Source organism: Phyllostomus discolor, chromosome 5 (assembly GCF_004126475.2).
Source record: "Phyllostomus discolor isolate MPI-MPIP mPhyDis1 chromosome 5, mPhyDis1.pri.v3, whole genome shotgun sequence".
Lineage (NCBI taxonomy): Eukaryota > Metazoa > Chordata > Mammalia > Chiroptera > Phyllostomidae > Phyllostomus > Phyllostomus discolor.
Window position 1 is genome coordinate 148,797,441 of NC_040907.2, and position 14,689 is coordinate 148,812,129.

The 14,689-nt window shown below is 44.9% G+C and overlaps 1 protein-coding gene across 42 annotated transcripts in view; it reads right to left on the reverse strand.

Moving 5' to 3' along the window:
• Positions 1–14,689, reverse strand: part of SORBS1 (sorbin and SH3 domain containing 1) — a 223,791-nt gene that overhangs the window by 61,753 nt on the left and 147,349 nt on the right. For 20 of the 42 annotated variants that reach the window (XM_036027027.1, XM_036027029.1, XM_036027031.1 and 17 more), the window contains 3 exons: positions 3,115–3,162; positions 2,857–2,986; positions 1,043–1,157 (listed from right to left, as the gene is read on the reverse strand). In XM_036027027.1, the coding sequence (XP_035882920.1) occupies positions 1,043–1,157; positions 2,857–2,986; positions 3,115–3,162 (293 nt within the window). Of the gene's footprint in view, positions 1–1,042; positions 1,158–2,856; positions 2,987–3,114; positions 3,163–12,831; positions 12,895–13,220; positions 13,296–14,689 lie in introns of all 42 variants that reach the window. The other 22 variants (XM_036027020.1, XM_036027021.1, XM_036027024.1 and 19 more) reach the window with 2 other exon arrangements.

Here is a 14,689-nt window from a genome sequence, read left to right on the forward strand (position 1 = left end):
AAAGAATGACAGCTCTAAAGCATTTCTGCAAACTGCTTTATCCTAATTAAAATTACTCATCCCTTGGTGCTTTTAAAGATGTCACATTTTATTTTAGTAAAAGTCAAATCAATTACTCCTTAAAAACATGCAGAGCAGGAGAGGCAGAGGGGAAATAATTTGCGCCTGTATTTCAGAGGCTTACTTATTCTGTACTCAGTGTGGTACCAGCATTTTAATAAAATCCAATTCCCAGTAAGATCACTCCATCCTGCTGGCGCGGCTGGAGGGCTGCGAGGTTACGGAGCTTTGGAGAATCCCTTTAACCGTGATCAGAATCCTGAATCAGCTTGTCTCAAATAAAGGGTGAATAAAAGGAAGTGTGATTGGCAGGCAGGGAACTAACGGGTTTGTAAAAATTCTTCCCCATGTACAGCAGAAGCCGCTTGTCCAGGGTGGTCTGCTCTGCCCTGCAGGCCATTCCCCCAGCTTGTAATTGCCTGGAGATGTGAACTTGCGTAGGGAACCACAGACCAGACTGAACACGAAATTCTTCCTCAATATTGCATTTGTCAGACAAGGAAGACCTAAAACGCATTTTTTTTAACAGCCAGGGGTTTCCCCCCACACCAAATCACATGTTAATTATTCAGCTTTTAATGATGAACTAGTAGTAACTTCTACTACATGTATGCATGTTCAAAGAAGAGTCACTTTAAAAAACCCAAATTTAGTCCAGTTAGTAATAAGCCTGCTAAATTAATGGTTAGATGTTTAAAAAAAGACAGCAGCAAAACCAATCTTTACGTTAGTAGAAAATTTGAAATTATGAAAGCCATGCACACAAAGCGCCGGAAAGCCACAGCAAGAAGGTTCTTTCACAGAGGACTTGTTTTATGAACACCTGCAAAAGTGAAAAGGGTAAAAATACTTCATTGATTCATTGTCTTCCAAAGACAGCACGTCTATCTCAAGGGAGAAAGAACGCCATCCAAGTGCACAATGCCTCCGGATCAGAGAACAGGGGCAGGGTGAGACAAGAGAACTGCAATATGCACATTACCATCTTTTCGTTGGTCAGAACGGAGGACTTGCCCGGCTGATACTCGTAAATGCTTTTGGGCTCTGCACGGTATTTTCTTGTATCCACTTTCTTATCTGGGGGCTCCCAGTCGTTTCTGTAGAGAGAAAATCCTATTAGAACTATTTTCATGAAAATTGGCATCCCACATGTTCTGAGTTTGGCTGACTGTAGTCTAGCCAAGGAATTTTTATATCCGAAGCATAAAATCGGACTCTGTGCAAAGCGTCCAGTTGTGCTGGTTCCCTTCTCAGTACAACAGTTAAATCTCTGTGTTTGCTTCACAAAAGGCTTGAGGTGTCCTGAGCTCAAAACCAGGTCCTAGAAAGCAGAGAGAAGAGAAAGGAAGGAAGCAGCAGCAGCAAAGCTTTCTCTAAAAGAATTCTTTACCTTGCTCTGCTCTCCTGAGCCTATCATTCCCCAAACATGCCTGTACCTCCCACTCCTGCCAGTGCGGGGAGAGACAATGTACGTGGCAGAGCCAGTGGGTGGTGGTTGTAATCCCTGCAATATACTTGCTACCTGGTGACCCAGGCTGAGCACCTTACCTCTTGCTACCTTAGTTTCCTCATCTGAAAAGTGATTCCATTTGCAAGGATTAAACAAGACAGTGCATGTAAATTATGAGGTCCACAGAAACCACTCAATAAATGTTATTTGCTATTACAGTCCTGTTCTTCCTTCTTCCATGCTCCACCCCCTATAATCACCAAAATCATAGCCTTCAGCACAGATACTTAACCTCATCCAGTGGTGGGTTTCAAGGATACATGAATCCTTGGAAACTGCAAAATTTTTATGCATGTACATTATTGCATTTACACTGTGATTATATTTAGTTGTCCCTGCAAGGCTATAAACCTCTGAAAGGCAAGGACAATAATTTATGTGTGCTTTTATTCCCACACAGCTTCCAGTTCCATCAGCACACAGAATGCACCCAGTTTGATAGATGCACTTGAAAAGAATCTATAGGTATACCCAGCCTTCCTTTCAAATTAATTAGCAAACGCCTCAGCCAGATGCCATTTACGCATGCGTGAGACTTTCGAAACAGCTATTCATTTGTCTGTGAAGATGGAAGAGGCATGAAGGTGTGAAACTGAGTATGTCTTTTAGGGAAAAATAATTCAGTTTGGGTAGAACCTTTTTGTGTGTGTTGAGAAGTGGCAGAAGGTGCATGGGACACGGGTCCAGATGGCATAAGGAGGTCGCTCCGGAGGACCTGAGAACCCAGTGAAAGGACATTGGATCATCCCGGACAGGTGTTAAGAGATGACCGTCATCATCGTTACAACCACTCCAAGCCTCATGTCTGAATAATGTATGCCACAGAAATAAATGGACATTAAAAATTGTGGCTTCATAATAAAATTATAGTCTCTGCTATGGTCTCCATTAATAAACACAGAGTACAAAAATACACAACACATCCTACAGCTACAATTTCTCTTGGGAAAAGGTAAAAAAGTGATCATAGTTATAGTCAACGTTAATGAAGCCCATACTATGAGCCAGGGACTACTGGAAATGTTACATCATTATCTTGTTTTGTCCTTGCAACATCCCTAACAAATGTAAAATGCATTCCCATTTTACAGATAAGAACACTGAAACTCAGAAAGGATAAGTCACTGACTGCTAATACATAACAGAGTAGGGATTCAAAACCAGGTCTGCTTGACTCCGGACTCCAAGGCCACCAGCCCGGCAAAGAGAGAAATGGGATGGGACTGGTAGACTGTGTGTGAGCACCTGAAGTCACAGAGCTGACTGCGGAGCGGGGGAGCACTCACCTTTCTGGGCTTGATTTGAGTGAGGAAGAGCGGGCCGGGAGGGGAAGTGTGGCTGACCTCTTAACTACCTTCTCACCATCGATGTAGTTCATCTCACTTTTTGAGCGAGGCACAGAAAGGGGAGATTTGGCTGGAGAAGGAAAGTGGGTACAAATGACTTAAAACTGATGAAAACTGAAAACAAGAAGATGTCTTCCCTTATCCAACATGCCCCGCCCCATTTCCTCCTCCACACCCAGTATATTCTAAGTCACTTACTGTCTTCAGAAAAGGAGTAGCGAGGAGAGTACAGATCTGAATCATCATCTATTGAACAAAACAGAATGCAATCAGGAGAAGTCTGGCTAAGGTAGGAGAATGAGCGACTTGTCCCCCAAGCCCACTGTCCTGCGCTGGCCTCCTGCCACACCTGAGGGCCCACCGGGAGGGAGGGAGCAAAGCTAGAAGCTATACCACAGTAAACCACACTGGAGAGGAGTCATTCTGTAGAGCCCACCCACCCAAACAGAACCTGCAGTCTGGAAGGTACATTCACGCTGCCTGGGAGACAACTGCAGCCTAACTCTAAGAAAAGCATGGGTACAAGCAGCCAAAGGTCCTCCTCAAGAGAATTCCCACAAGCATAGCTGGAACACGGGGGTCCCCAGACTGGCTGAGCTGGAATCAGGAGCTGAGACAGACCCCTGATGCTCACCCCAAGTCTCTGGTCTATCCTGTTGAGTTCCCTGGAGTCCCCGAAGGCCTGCTGCTGGGTGGGATGGGGTGGGGGGGGGATGTGCGTTCTAGCTCCCCACCTCGGCTGTGACCTGTTTTACACACTAAGGTTCCCTAAACAATGTCATTGACCAGGCAGGTTCTGCAGCTAAGAAAACAGTTTGAGAAAACCCTGATATTCATGTTTCAACTCCACCCCAACCAGGTTCCTTGAGTGGCTCTTTCCTCGGGACATGCACAGGCATGGCAGGTGCGGTTACATGGTTTGCTCTGCAAACGTCCTGCTCGGGGTAAGTGTCTACTCTGTGACGCTGGGACAAATGAAACCCACAGGGTTCCTGTGCTGTGAGATGGCCCTCCATGGGCCTGACACACAATGCCCCCTCAGGGGGCACTGAGATACGATCCCAACCCCTCTTGGAAGTGGCTGCACTGCACTAAGGTTGAGACCACAGGTGTGTTTATAGGAACAGATCTCAAAATTGGGAGTGTCCTGAAAATTTGGGATATCTAGTCACTATACCCTGGACAGTCCCTCCAGAGTGTTAGGGTGAAACAGCCAGCCTTTCCCATTTTCTAATACTTGCCAACCCAAGTTCAGAGTTCATGAATGTGGAATGAAGACCCAACACCTTCCCTTAAAAATCTGTAGTGACTTTAACAAAACACATGAACTAACCTAAAAAGACAAGCCAAAGGATCCAATACATGTTAGTGACTAAGTGTTAATTAAGTCCTTTTGTCTATAGAAATCATTTTTAGTTTCATAGCAGTAAAGGTCAGAATATTTTGTGAAATGTAAATAAAGCTAACACTGCTATTATTGTTGAGTAAATATTAATTAAAGATGGCCTATCACCCTTTCTTACTTCCTTCTTTTCTCCACATTTTTATCTGCCCCAGGTCTCCCCGAGCCTGAATACAGAGAAGTCTTCAGGTTCCAAGTTATTTTTCCCTCCCTCCCCGCTCCCTCTCTTTGCTTTAAGGGTGGGAGTAATTGACATTGGCGCTGACCAGGGCTTAAGGTTCTTCTAACCAACACAGCCAAGCCTTTCTCCGCCATAAACTGAGTATGCAAGCTCATTTAACATCTGGAAACAGGGCAGAAGAGATAACACGGGATCCGGAAGTATGTATTTTGCAGTACTGTCGGAAGAATTTTGTATTGTCTGTTTTGTTTTAAACAGAACTTCTGATTATTGTACTGATAAAATGCTGCAATGTGAAAGACAATTAAAAATCAACTTTGATTGCAGGAATTTGATTGGAAAAATATTGGCCATCAAATAAAAATTAGCTTAGTTGGAAACCAATGTATGTCGTGCTTAAAAGCCAGCCTAGTGTTTTAGCTAACAACCCTGTATCTGTCTGAGCTGTAGAGAAATGCAGTTTATCTGTAGATGGTAAGGTGAGGATTAATTTCTGTTACCTGTCATTGAGGTACAAAGCAAATGGTGAAGGAAAAGGCATTTAAATATTCAAAGAATTTTTTTAAAGCCTGAGCTCTTTAAAAAAATTTTTCCTTCTAGAGTTTTCTAATGTGGATTTCTAGAAGATTTGTTAAAAGAAAATGAGACATATGTCTTATAAGATGAAAAAAAGTAGCTCCAAGTGTTAAACAATTTATGTATTTTGAAACCCAGAAGTAGGAAGGATGTGTGGGCGCAGTGAAGACAACAGAGAAAATGACTAAATGTTCTTTTTTTAAAAAATCCTCACTCGAGGATACGTTTTTATTGATTTTAGAGAGAAAGAAAGAGAGGGAGGGAGGGAGGGGGAGAGAGAGAGAGAAACATTGATAGGTTGCCTCCTGTACATACTCCAGCTGGGAATTGAACCCACACCCTACTGGTGTACAGGATGATGCTCCAAACAACTGAGCCACCTGGCTAGGGCTGACTGAATGTTCCTGAAGTTCTTTCTTCCTTGGTGTAGTTGGAAAAGGAAACCTCACCAATCAAGGCTAACACAGGGCATCTCAGAGGGAGCAAGGTTTGCATTTCTCACCCAGTGTCTATGGCATCTGACATGTGGATTTCAGGTTATCAAACTTTGAAGATGGCAAACTGAACTTGTATGGATTCATCTGAACATCTAGGAATACATAATTTATTCTTTGAATTTATGTTTGTGTTGCAAACCTCATGGAAGAAAACTTTACCTGTACTTTTGAATAAAAATAATAGCAGCCCCCATTATTAAGTGCCTAATAGTAGCTGGTAATTTACTAATATCATCTCACTTAATCTTTGCCAAAACTGTAGGAACAAATATCTTATTTTACAGATAAGGAAATTAAGGGCCAGGGAGGTTAAGGAAATTTGCCCGTAGCTCACAGTACACAACACAATGGGAATGAAATCAAGATCTTTCTGACTCCTCTTCCCTATGCTGCCTCTAAGCCCCCTGACGGGGATGGGTGCTTTATTCTATGGGTCACCCAACCCTAGCTGCCCAATTCTGGGGAGGGGACGTGGCTATTCCACTATAATTTATGTTATGCAAGAGACAAGGGCTGGGGAGTGTTTCTCTGCAGTGTTGGCCCGGCTGCCTACCAACCCTTGAGGCCTTTGCTCTGCTTTTCTGCCACCCCCTCCTTGGCGACGCTTAAGCAAGTTTTCTGTTGCCCCATCACATTTCTAGTTTTCCTCCTGCTGGTCTCCAGGGACAATGGGTAAAATTGAGTCACTCTTGCTGCATCTTCCATTTGCTGCTCCTTGCTCTCCACTCCTGGCAGGCTAGTCTATGCTGGGGTAAATGGGTATGAAGTTAGAAATACCAGTGAATGGGAAAACTGGGGTAAAGATACCCGCCTATATTTCTACATATTAGAGTTAGCCAAATGGAGTGTGTGTGCATGTGTGTGTGTGTGTGTGAGAGAGAGAGAGACAGAGAGAGAGAATTTAACCATAGTGAAGACACACTCAATAAAACACTTCTCAAGCTGTCCATGAACACAGACATTGCCAGTGTCTGAAATCCTGCCTTTACTCTTTTCCCAGGGCTTTTTAAAAACACTGCCAGAGTGGGCTCTGCTGAACCGGGATCCTGTGATTCTCGCTCATGGTGGAGCCACATGCTGCCTGTGCCCCTCAAAACAGCTAACGTCAAACCTTGGCAGCAACACTCAGAACTTCCTGTGCCAGTGCCTTCCAGGAAGCTCTGACTGTAAGCAGGATTTACTCAGGGTGAACAGCTCACTTCAGGGCCCGAAGGGCCCTGCTGGGCTCCGGTGTCCACGCGCCAATGATTACACTCTGCGCTTTGGCAATGTGTCCTGGGAGGCGCGTTTGGGAACAGCTACTCTCTCAAAACTGCCAGGAGGCACACAATTGCCTTTTCAGCCACAGTGACTTGAAAAATTAAGTTCTAATAAAAGACTTCTCTTTTTTTTTTTTGTAGAATTAATGACAATCTTAAAGACATTAGAAAAGGTGCTGGTTGAAAATGATTGTTCTATAAAAAATATCTAATTGTATTGTTCTATTAAAAGTATGGGATGATAGGCAAAGAGCAGTATTTGCATAATAACTCACCTATTATCAATTAAATTTCAACTTTATGCATTTCCTAGGCCTTGAGGATTCAAAACTATTTTTCAATATCAATGGCTTGTTTTTAATACAATCTTTTTCCACTGCTCAAATTAATTCCTTCTGCTTTATCCCGCACACTTAGGGAGAGAAAGGATAAATGGGTCAAGATAAGGACACACACCACAAACAAAAATATTCAAAGAAAAAGGCATACGCAGAGGTGGGTACACAAAGTCTGGGCAGGACGGAAGAGGAAGAATTTGCAAAAGAGGAAACGGGGTCAGGTGGTCAGGAATAGTCCAGGGAGTTTGGGGTAAGATTCCTAAAGCTGTCTATGTTCTGGTGAAAGGCAATCGAATTTTAAGGGATGAAAAAACGATCCGTAGAGGCTATAGAGTAGCTATGGAAGACAAATTCGGAAAAAAAGCAGATTTGAAGGAGAAGAGAATGAGGTGGAGCAGGAAAGGAGCAGAAGGAGTAAAAGCTGCAAAGGGACTCACCGACCTCATCGCCTGTGGCATGCCCGGCCTGTGAAGGTGGGAAGCGAGTGACTGCTAAGGCCTCAACCAGCTGCAGGCCCGGCAAAGATGTGCGCACTTGCTAGGCAGAGACCTTCTGGGCAGCTCCAGTCAGGAGAGCAAAGGTGACCGCTGTGAGCAGCTCAGCCCCTCCTCTGGGCAGTACTAGCTGGAGTTTGGGGCAGGAGGCACAGATCCTGGCCAGGCATCTTCACAATAGAGCGATTTGCTTGGGCTCAAGCAAAATAAGGCTATTCTTAGAAATCCTGTAAGGCCAGTAGGGGATTCTTTTAACTCAAATATAGATGTGCCTGGGAAAATCAGCCTCCTAAATCCTTGCCATGGTGCATCCTCATCGAGAAATAAGGAAAACGTGCAATGAGACAGACCAATGGACATGATGCATCTCCACAGCCTGGGGATGTCTTGGGGATGATGTCTTAAGTTATTTCACCAGAAATCAGCCTGACAGTGGTGCCAGAAGAATTCAAAAACAAGGGGAAAGCTGGTCACTGGGACTTCACACCTGGCTGACATGATAGCTCTTCATCCTGATACGGCCAAAGGGGTCCTCACAGGCCCTGGACCACAAGGTTTTATTGTTGATTTGGAGGGATAATTTGAAAATATCTTTCGTTTTCATGAATAGAACTTTTGCATCTGTATTCTCCACTCTAATCCTATATCCAAATTCCCCACATTGCACTAGTGAGAGTCTTCTCCTTTTGGAGAGTAAAAAGGGTGGTGTTCCCCCATCCCAGTGGTCCTCAGTCCTGGGTGAGGGTCGGGGGCACTTTCCTCACTTCCTATTCCCAGACACCATCCCAGGAGACACTGGCTCAGTGCGGGGAGACACAAGTGACTCAGAAGCAGAGCCAGCTGGAGTTGGGCACCAGAGAGCCCTTGGCAAGGGGCCAGCCAAGAACACAGAGTTCAGCAGGAGAGGAACGGGGATCGGCAGAGCAGAACACAGTAGGTAAAAGCCCAGGTCTGGGGAGCTTCAGAGACTGGGGTTTGAAATCTGCCTCTGCCATTTCCTGTGTGATGTTGCACAAATTACTTCACCTTTCTGAGCCTCACACCTTTATTGATAAAATGAGGACTTGCTCATAGGTTGCTGGGAAAATGAGAAGACCTCACGACTGTGATGCGCTCAGCACGGAGCCTGGTATTTGTTAGGGGCATCACAGAGGGCAGAGGGAGGCACAGTCACTGTGGTGGCTCTGCTGTTATTATTAATAGGATTACAACTCTGAGCTGCTGGCATGCTAGCCACCACGCTGCTATTTCTGAAAGCAGAAGAGAGAAAGAGGGCAAGAGGCAGTGCCAGTGTTTCTCAAGCTGTTTCTCCATAGTTTGTTACTCTCACTCCTGCTTCAGGGGGAAACCACGGGCAGGGCATCTGGAGACTCCTCTGGGCATCCCCTCCAGCTCTGGGTGCAGCCGGCGGGAGGGGCTGGTACTGGTCTCCATCAGCATCCCCCTCCCCACACCCACAGTCTTTTACACTTGGTGGCAGCTCAGGTGCAAGGAAAGGACATTTGCTTTTGAGAGAGAGAATGGAGTGTAATTTCCAGACAAGTCACTTTGAGTCAGAGAGGAAGAAATGATGGAGAAAAAGAAGATCAAGCAAAGGGAAGGAAGGAAAGGAGGGAGGGAGGGAGGCAGCCTCATTTGCTTAGCATTACTTGAAAGTTATTCTGGTAAACTATTTTTATTTTTGATAAGCTTCCCAATGACAAAGGTATACAGGAAAGAATTCATTCTACTCTTCCCAAATTTCCTAGCCCCGACTCTTCCACACTGCCTCATGCAATGAAGAGTAATTAAACATATTGCTCCTGCCCCACAGGGTGCTTGAAAAGGTTCTGCAGTGACTGGAAGGGCAGCTCCTTAGTGGAACATACAGGTTTCTTTAAAAGAACATTTTAAACCTCACTGATCAAGACATGCTAATTCTATTTATCTTCTGAAACTCTGGCCAGAAGTTTACTTTTCACAGTAGCTGGGGAAAGAAGGTTGCTAAGCCAGCATAAACAAACTTTCACATGGTCCTTTACTACTTAGGAGAATCGGCTTTGAGACTCTTAGAAACATTTTTTTCATGTTGTATAAACAACCAGAATTGAGACAGAGGCAGTGGCTTTAAGCTAGGTTTTGGTAGGTTTATTGCAAATAATTCTAGTTTCCAATTTTGAATTCAAACCAAACAAAAAACCCAGCAGCAACAACAGTCTCCTCCTCCCCAGAGGATAAACTCTGAAATGATGATTCACATTTCTTAATAAAGCTGTGTTTTTTATCGCTCATTAAAAACTACTGGTAAAGCCTCAGGTGCTAATCTGCCTTTAACACCTTTCTCTGAAAGGTATAGCTCGTTCCCATGTTTGGAAGAGTGTGCAGCCCCGGCCTACGTGGCTCAGTTGGTTGAAGTGTCATCCTGTATACCAGAAGGCTGTGGGTTCAGTTCCCAGTCAGAGCACATACCTAGGTTGCAGGTTCAATCCCTAGTTGGGGCACATATGGGAGGCAACCAACTGATGTTTGTCTCTCTCTCAAATCAATGAACATATCCTTATGTGAGGGAAGGAAGGAAGGAAGGGAGGAAGGAAGGAAGAGAGGGAAAGAGATAGAGATAGAGGGAGAGGGAGAAAGGAAGGAAGGAAGGAAGGAAGGAAGGAAGGAAGGGAGGGAGGGAGGGAGGGAGGGAGGGAGGGAGGAAGGAAGACCTGCCTACAAAGCCGAGGGCTGCCCATCAGGAGCACAGGCCTGGCGCCACACCAAGGACAGGACTGAGGAAGACCTGCTGGAACTCACAGACATCAAAACCACAAGCCAGAGACTCTCTTAATAGTTAAAAAAAATTAAAATCAAAATAACAATTCTTTCAAGTGATCTAGTTCAAACGTTTCACTCACTTGTAAAAAGCCCTCATCTAATTGAATGCATCTGTCATCTCAGCAGAAGTGTGGGCAAGAGATGACATCTACCCTATTTTTAAAAGATCTCCAGGGAAGAAGACTTCTTAGAAATGTGTGTTAAAGTTTAATTATATTGGATATTATGAATTTTTCATGTCCAATCTAATTTTTTTTTCTTTTTGTCCTTTAAGACTATTTCTTCCTTTTTGGTCTTTGGGGGAAAAAATAAGGTCTACTCCCTAAATTATAGGTGAAAAGTTATTATGTCACTGCTTTTCGTTTATGACTTTAGGCAAAACAACCCACGTTGCGGCTTGTGCCTGAGTTGACGTAAACCAAAAGGCAGCCATCACCGTCACCCTGGGTCGCTAGGTATGGCAGCGGATGGCGTGGCAGCTCTGGGTGTGAAGCCGTGAAGCCCTGTCTTCAGATCAACAGCCCGGCTGACTGTGACATCTGCTGGCACTGCCTATGACGGGCCTACGGCATTTTTCCAGTCCAGCAGGCGCCACTGTTCTGCCCCCCAGGACTCCTGCAGGTGCCCTTCGTCTGCCTGTGTCTACAGGATAACACGCCTTCAGGCATGGTGTGCGCTGGTCATAGAAGAGAACCTTATCTTATGGAGTGGGTTGGGTTCCCAGGTCCCAATAAAGCAAAAATCAAGAACGGCATTTAGTCAAAGTTGCCTGGAAAAAATTCCCTTGTCCTCGGTCAATTGTTTCTTAAGCAATGCTTTTTGGGTAGAATCAGCACTCCAAGATAAAAAAGGCTAGGTTATCTCAGACCAAGAAGGCCCTTGGTGGCAGTGAGGAGGTCATCGATTAACATTAAATTCTCAGCTTTTAATTTTTAAGTCTGTGTTTGTCCAGTAGACTTTTCTTTTCATTCAAAACAGGCCCCAGGCATGAAATGATTGGAAACCAAAGACTAGCACATAACAACAAGGAGACCGAAAAGGAAATAAGGTATTTTAACTAAAACTAACACATGCCAGTGTGTCATCTCGTATACATTAAGTAATGGATAAAAGTGTAGTGAATGATCGAATGGACAACTCTAGTGATGACGAGAAGGGCTGTGCAGGATGGTTTGCTGGCCTCATTAGAGCAGAGAAGAACAGTGGTGGTAGCCCTGGGCTTGTCCTAGAGAACAACTCCGATTCCATGGTCCAAAGCCCTCACTCATCAACATCCTCCAGGTGTGTGCTAAGGACCTGCTGTGTGCCAGCAAGGTTTTCTCTGCCCTTCTGGACACATGCTTTTGCAACAGCCACCACACTGGACAGGGTATGATGGAGTGGTCCCAACTGATTCCCTGCTAGATGTGGACTTTTGAGAACAGAGGACAGATCTTAGTCATGGCAGTAGCCTCAGTTCCGAGGACAGTGTACGGCACATGCAAGTGCTCAGTACTGCCTGAGTGAGTGAAGTTCAGAGCACTCAACACGTCCTCCTAGAAGAGCAGTTAATGAAAACTTGCCCTGCGTATCCCATGGACTCTCTCCTCTTTCTGGACCACTCATCCAAAGATTGGGAAATCCTGGGATTAGAATAATTCTTGGGATGTTGCCTTTAACTCCTTAACTTGCCTATTAGAACCTTCTTTGACACCTAGATTTTTTGCCCTAGTGAAGAATCTCTTAGATATAAATGTGGCTATCCTCCCCAGCATGTCCAAATTCCTAAGCCGGCTCTTTCAGGAAATATTTTCTAACTTGAACAAAAACTCTGTTTTCAAGAAATATCATTTCCCACCATGACTGAATCTCACGCCTGGATACCTCTTTGGGAATTCCCTACCAAGCAGATACACCTTGAGGGTCTATGACAAGAGGGGCCCAGTGATGAGCCAGTTGCACATGTGGGGATTGGGTAACTTTTCTGTTGTTGACAGATGGCATGTCGACCTTCTGCTCACCAGCCATAACGACTCAGCTTCCCAGAGTCACTGCCCAGCCACCGATACTTTGCGAGTGCGCCCAACATAAAGCCCTGGTTGGTTGGATATGGACAGCTTTTCCCAGAGCCCTACATGTTCAGAGCATCATAACTAAGCTTCACTGACTACCCCATTAATCCTGTGACTCCAAGGGAATAGGATTAAAACACCATCTGGATAGACACTGGTTACATAGTCGGCGAGGAGCAAGACACCACCACACAGCACGAGGTTAGAGGGAAGCAAATGATCGGGAGACAGACCTTAGCCACCAGAGAGAAAACCCAAGGTAAAAAAGAAAGTAACAGCACGGGTATGAGGAGAGGCACATGATTTCCCTTTAATTACCTTCCGATTTAGGACTAGGAGTAGATGCAGGAAACTGGTAGGTGGGAGTGTAAGGATTGTCCTCTGCAGCAGAGAAAAGCAGTGGATTTTGAAACTACCCACCATGAAGTGGAGGAACTGACAAATCCCCAACTGACTCTCTGAATGACTGATCACCTATTTTAGTGTTATTAAAGCACACAGGCACTGCACTTAAAAACAGGTTAATGCACTAGAAAGGCCTTAGTTATTTTAATGTAGCACATCATGCAGATGAGTGAAATAAAACGTTCGCCAACCAAAAACGACTACAAAAACAAAATCTAAAGGCCGAATCTCATTCCTACAATGGAATTATAGGAATTAATTTAAGGCTAGGACAACAGACACACTGTCTAAGTTTATGGTACCTTCAGAATTTTGCTGGCTTTCAGGAAGTTCAGGGAATTTGTACGTAGGGAAATAAGGGTTTTCTTCAGGAGTGTCTAGGCAGAGGAGCAGGTTTGGGAGAGAGAATAGAGGAAGATACAAATGGAGAGAATGAACGAATAGGAATCCACACACAATTCAGGCTCCTTGAGTTCTGGAACATACCAAGCTTCACTAGTGACATGAAAGAAGTTAAAATGGCTTTTAAAAATCCAGTCCTTTTGCCTGAAGTACTGAGACACATCTAAAGAGACAATACCATTTCTCTTCTTAAAGAGTCATACATATATATATATATACACACACACACATAGGCTCTAGTAAGCAAGAGGCATTAGCACAAAGCTTCAGGTTTTTACCTTTGATAGGCAAAAATATTAATTATGATAAGAAATAGTATGTAATGAAAACACTATGATAAAATGTTTTTTTAAAAATAAATCAAACCTTGTACTGTGGACGTGAGAATCAAGGAAAACAAATGGGTTCCTCTGCCTACCACTAAGGCAGGCGGTTTCGTCGAGGACGTGTGATTTCGGCTGTTAACAGCTGTGACACAGGAGAGGACCCACACTGCCTACAGGCAGAATTATATATTTTTCACATGTGTACCTGTGTCTCAGCACCTGGGCTGCCAGAGCTGGGTCTAAAGGTGAGACACAGGTGGGTGCAGGAAATGGACACTGGCTTTAGGCAGTGACCAGTGGAACTAACGCCATCCCATCAGAGACCCAGGCTTTAGCATCACCACCATGACTGAGCTCATCCGCCCAACGACAGCGGACTTACTCCTGGCTCAGAGACATGAACACAAATGAGCATCTTGATATTTAGAAGAGTGTGAAGAGGGGGCACAGCCAGGTCCATTCTGAGCACTGCAGGAGCTAATTAACAGCGACGTTAGCTGGCATCCACTGTAATCAGAGAGATTCGTTATTGGTGACTTAGGCCAGCACTGACCAGAACGTTTTTTCTTTGCCTTCGTGTGTCATCTGTGCCAGGCAGCCAGACTGGATTTGGCCACAGGGGAGGACAGGATGCCCTGCCTGCAGGAGAAGTGGGACTTCCCATGGTGCAGCTGTGTCCCTGCCTATCAGCTGACTGGCGGCACAGGCGGATGGGAGCTGTGGGCTCATGACCTGCCCAAGCGCTGGCCTGGGGTTCTCCCACCATGCTGGGTCACCTGCTGCCACCCAGCGGGCCCCTGACTTGGAAGCATTTCTCTTCCAGCTTGAGCAGGCTTTGGTGTGTCAGCTCTTGACTGACTCGCAGGGCTACCTGCCAAGGACTGGCTCCCAGGTGGGGGAGATTATTTTTCATATTAACACCACATTACAGGCATACCAGGCATGCTACTTCACAAGGCAGGATTTGCTCTCTTTTGCACCCTGCAACATCCCTTGGAGGAAGGGAAGCGGGACAAACACAAAGAGGTATATGATTGGTCCAA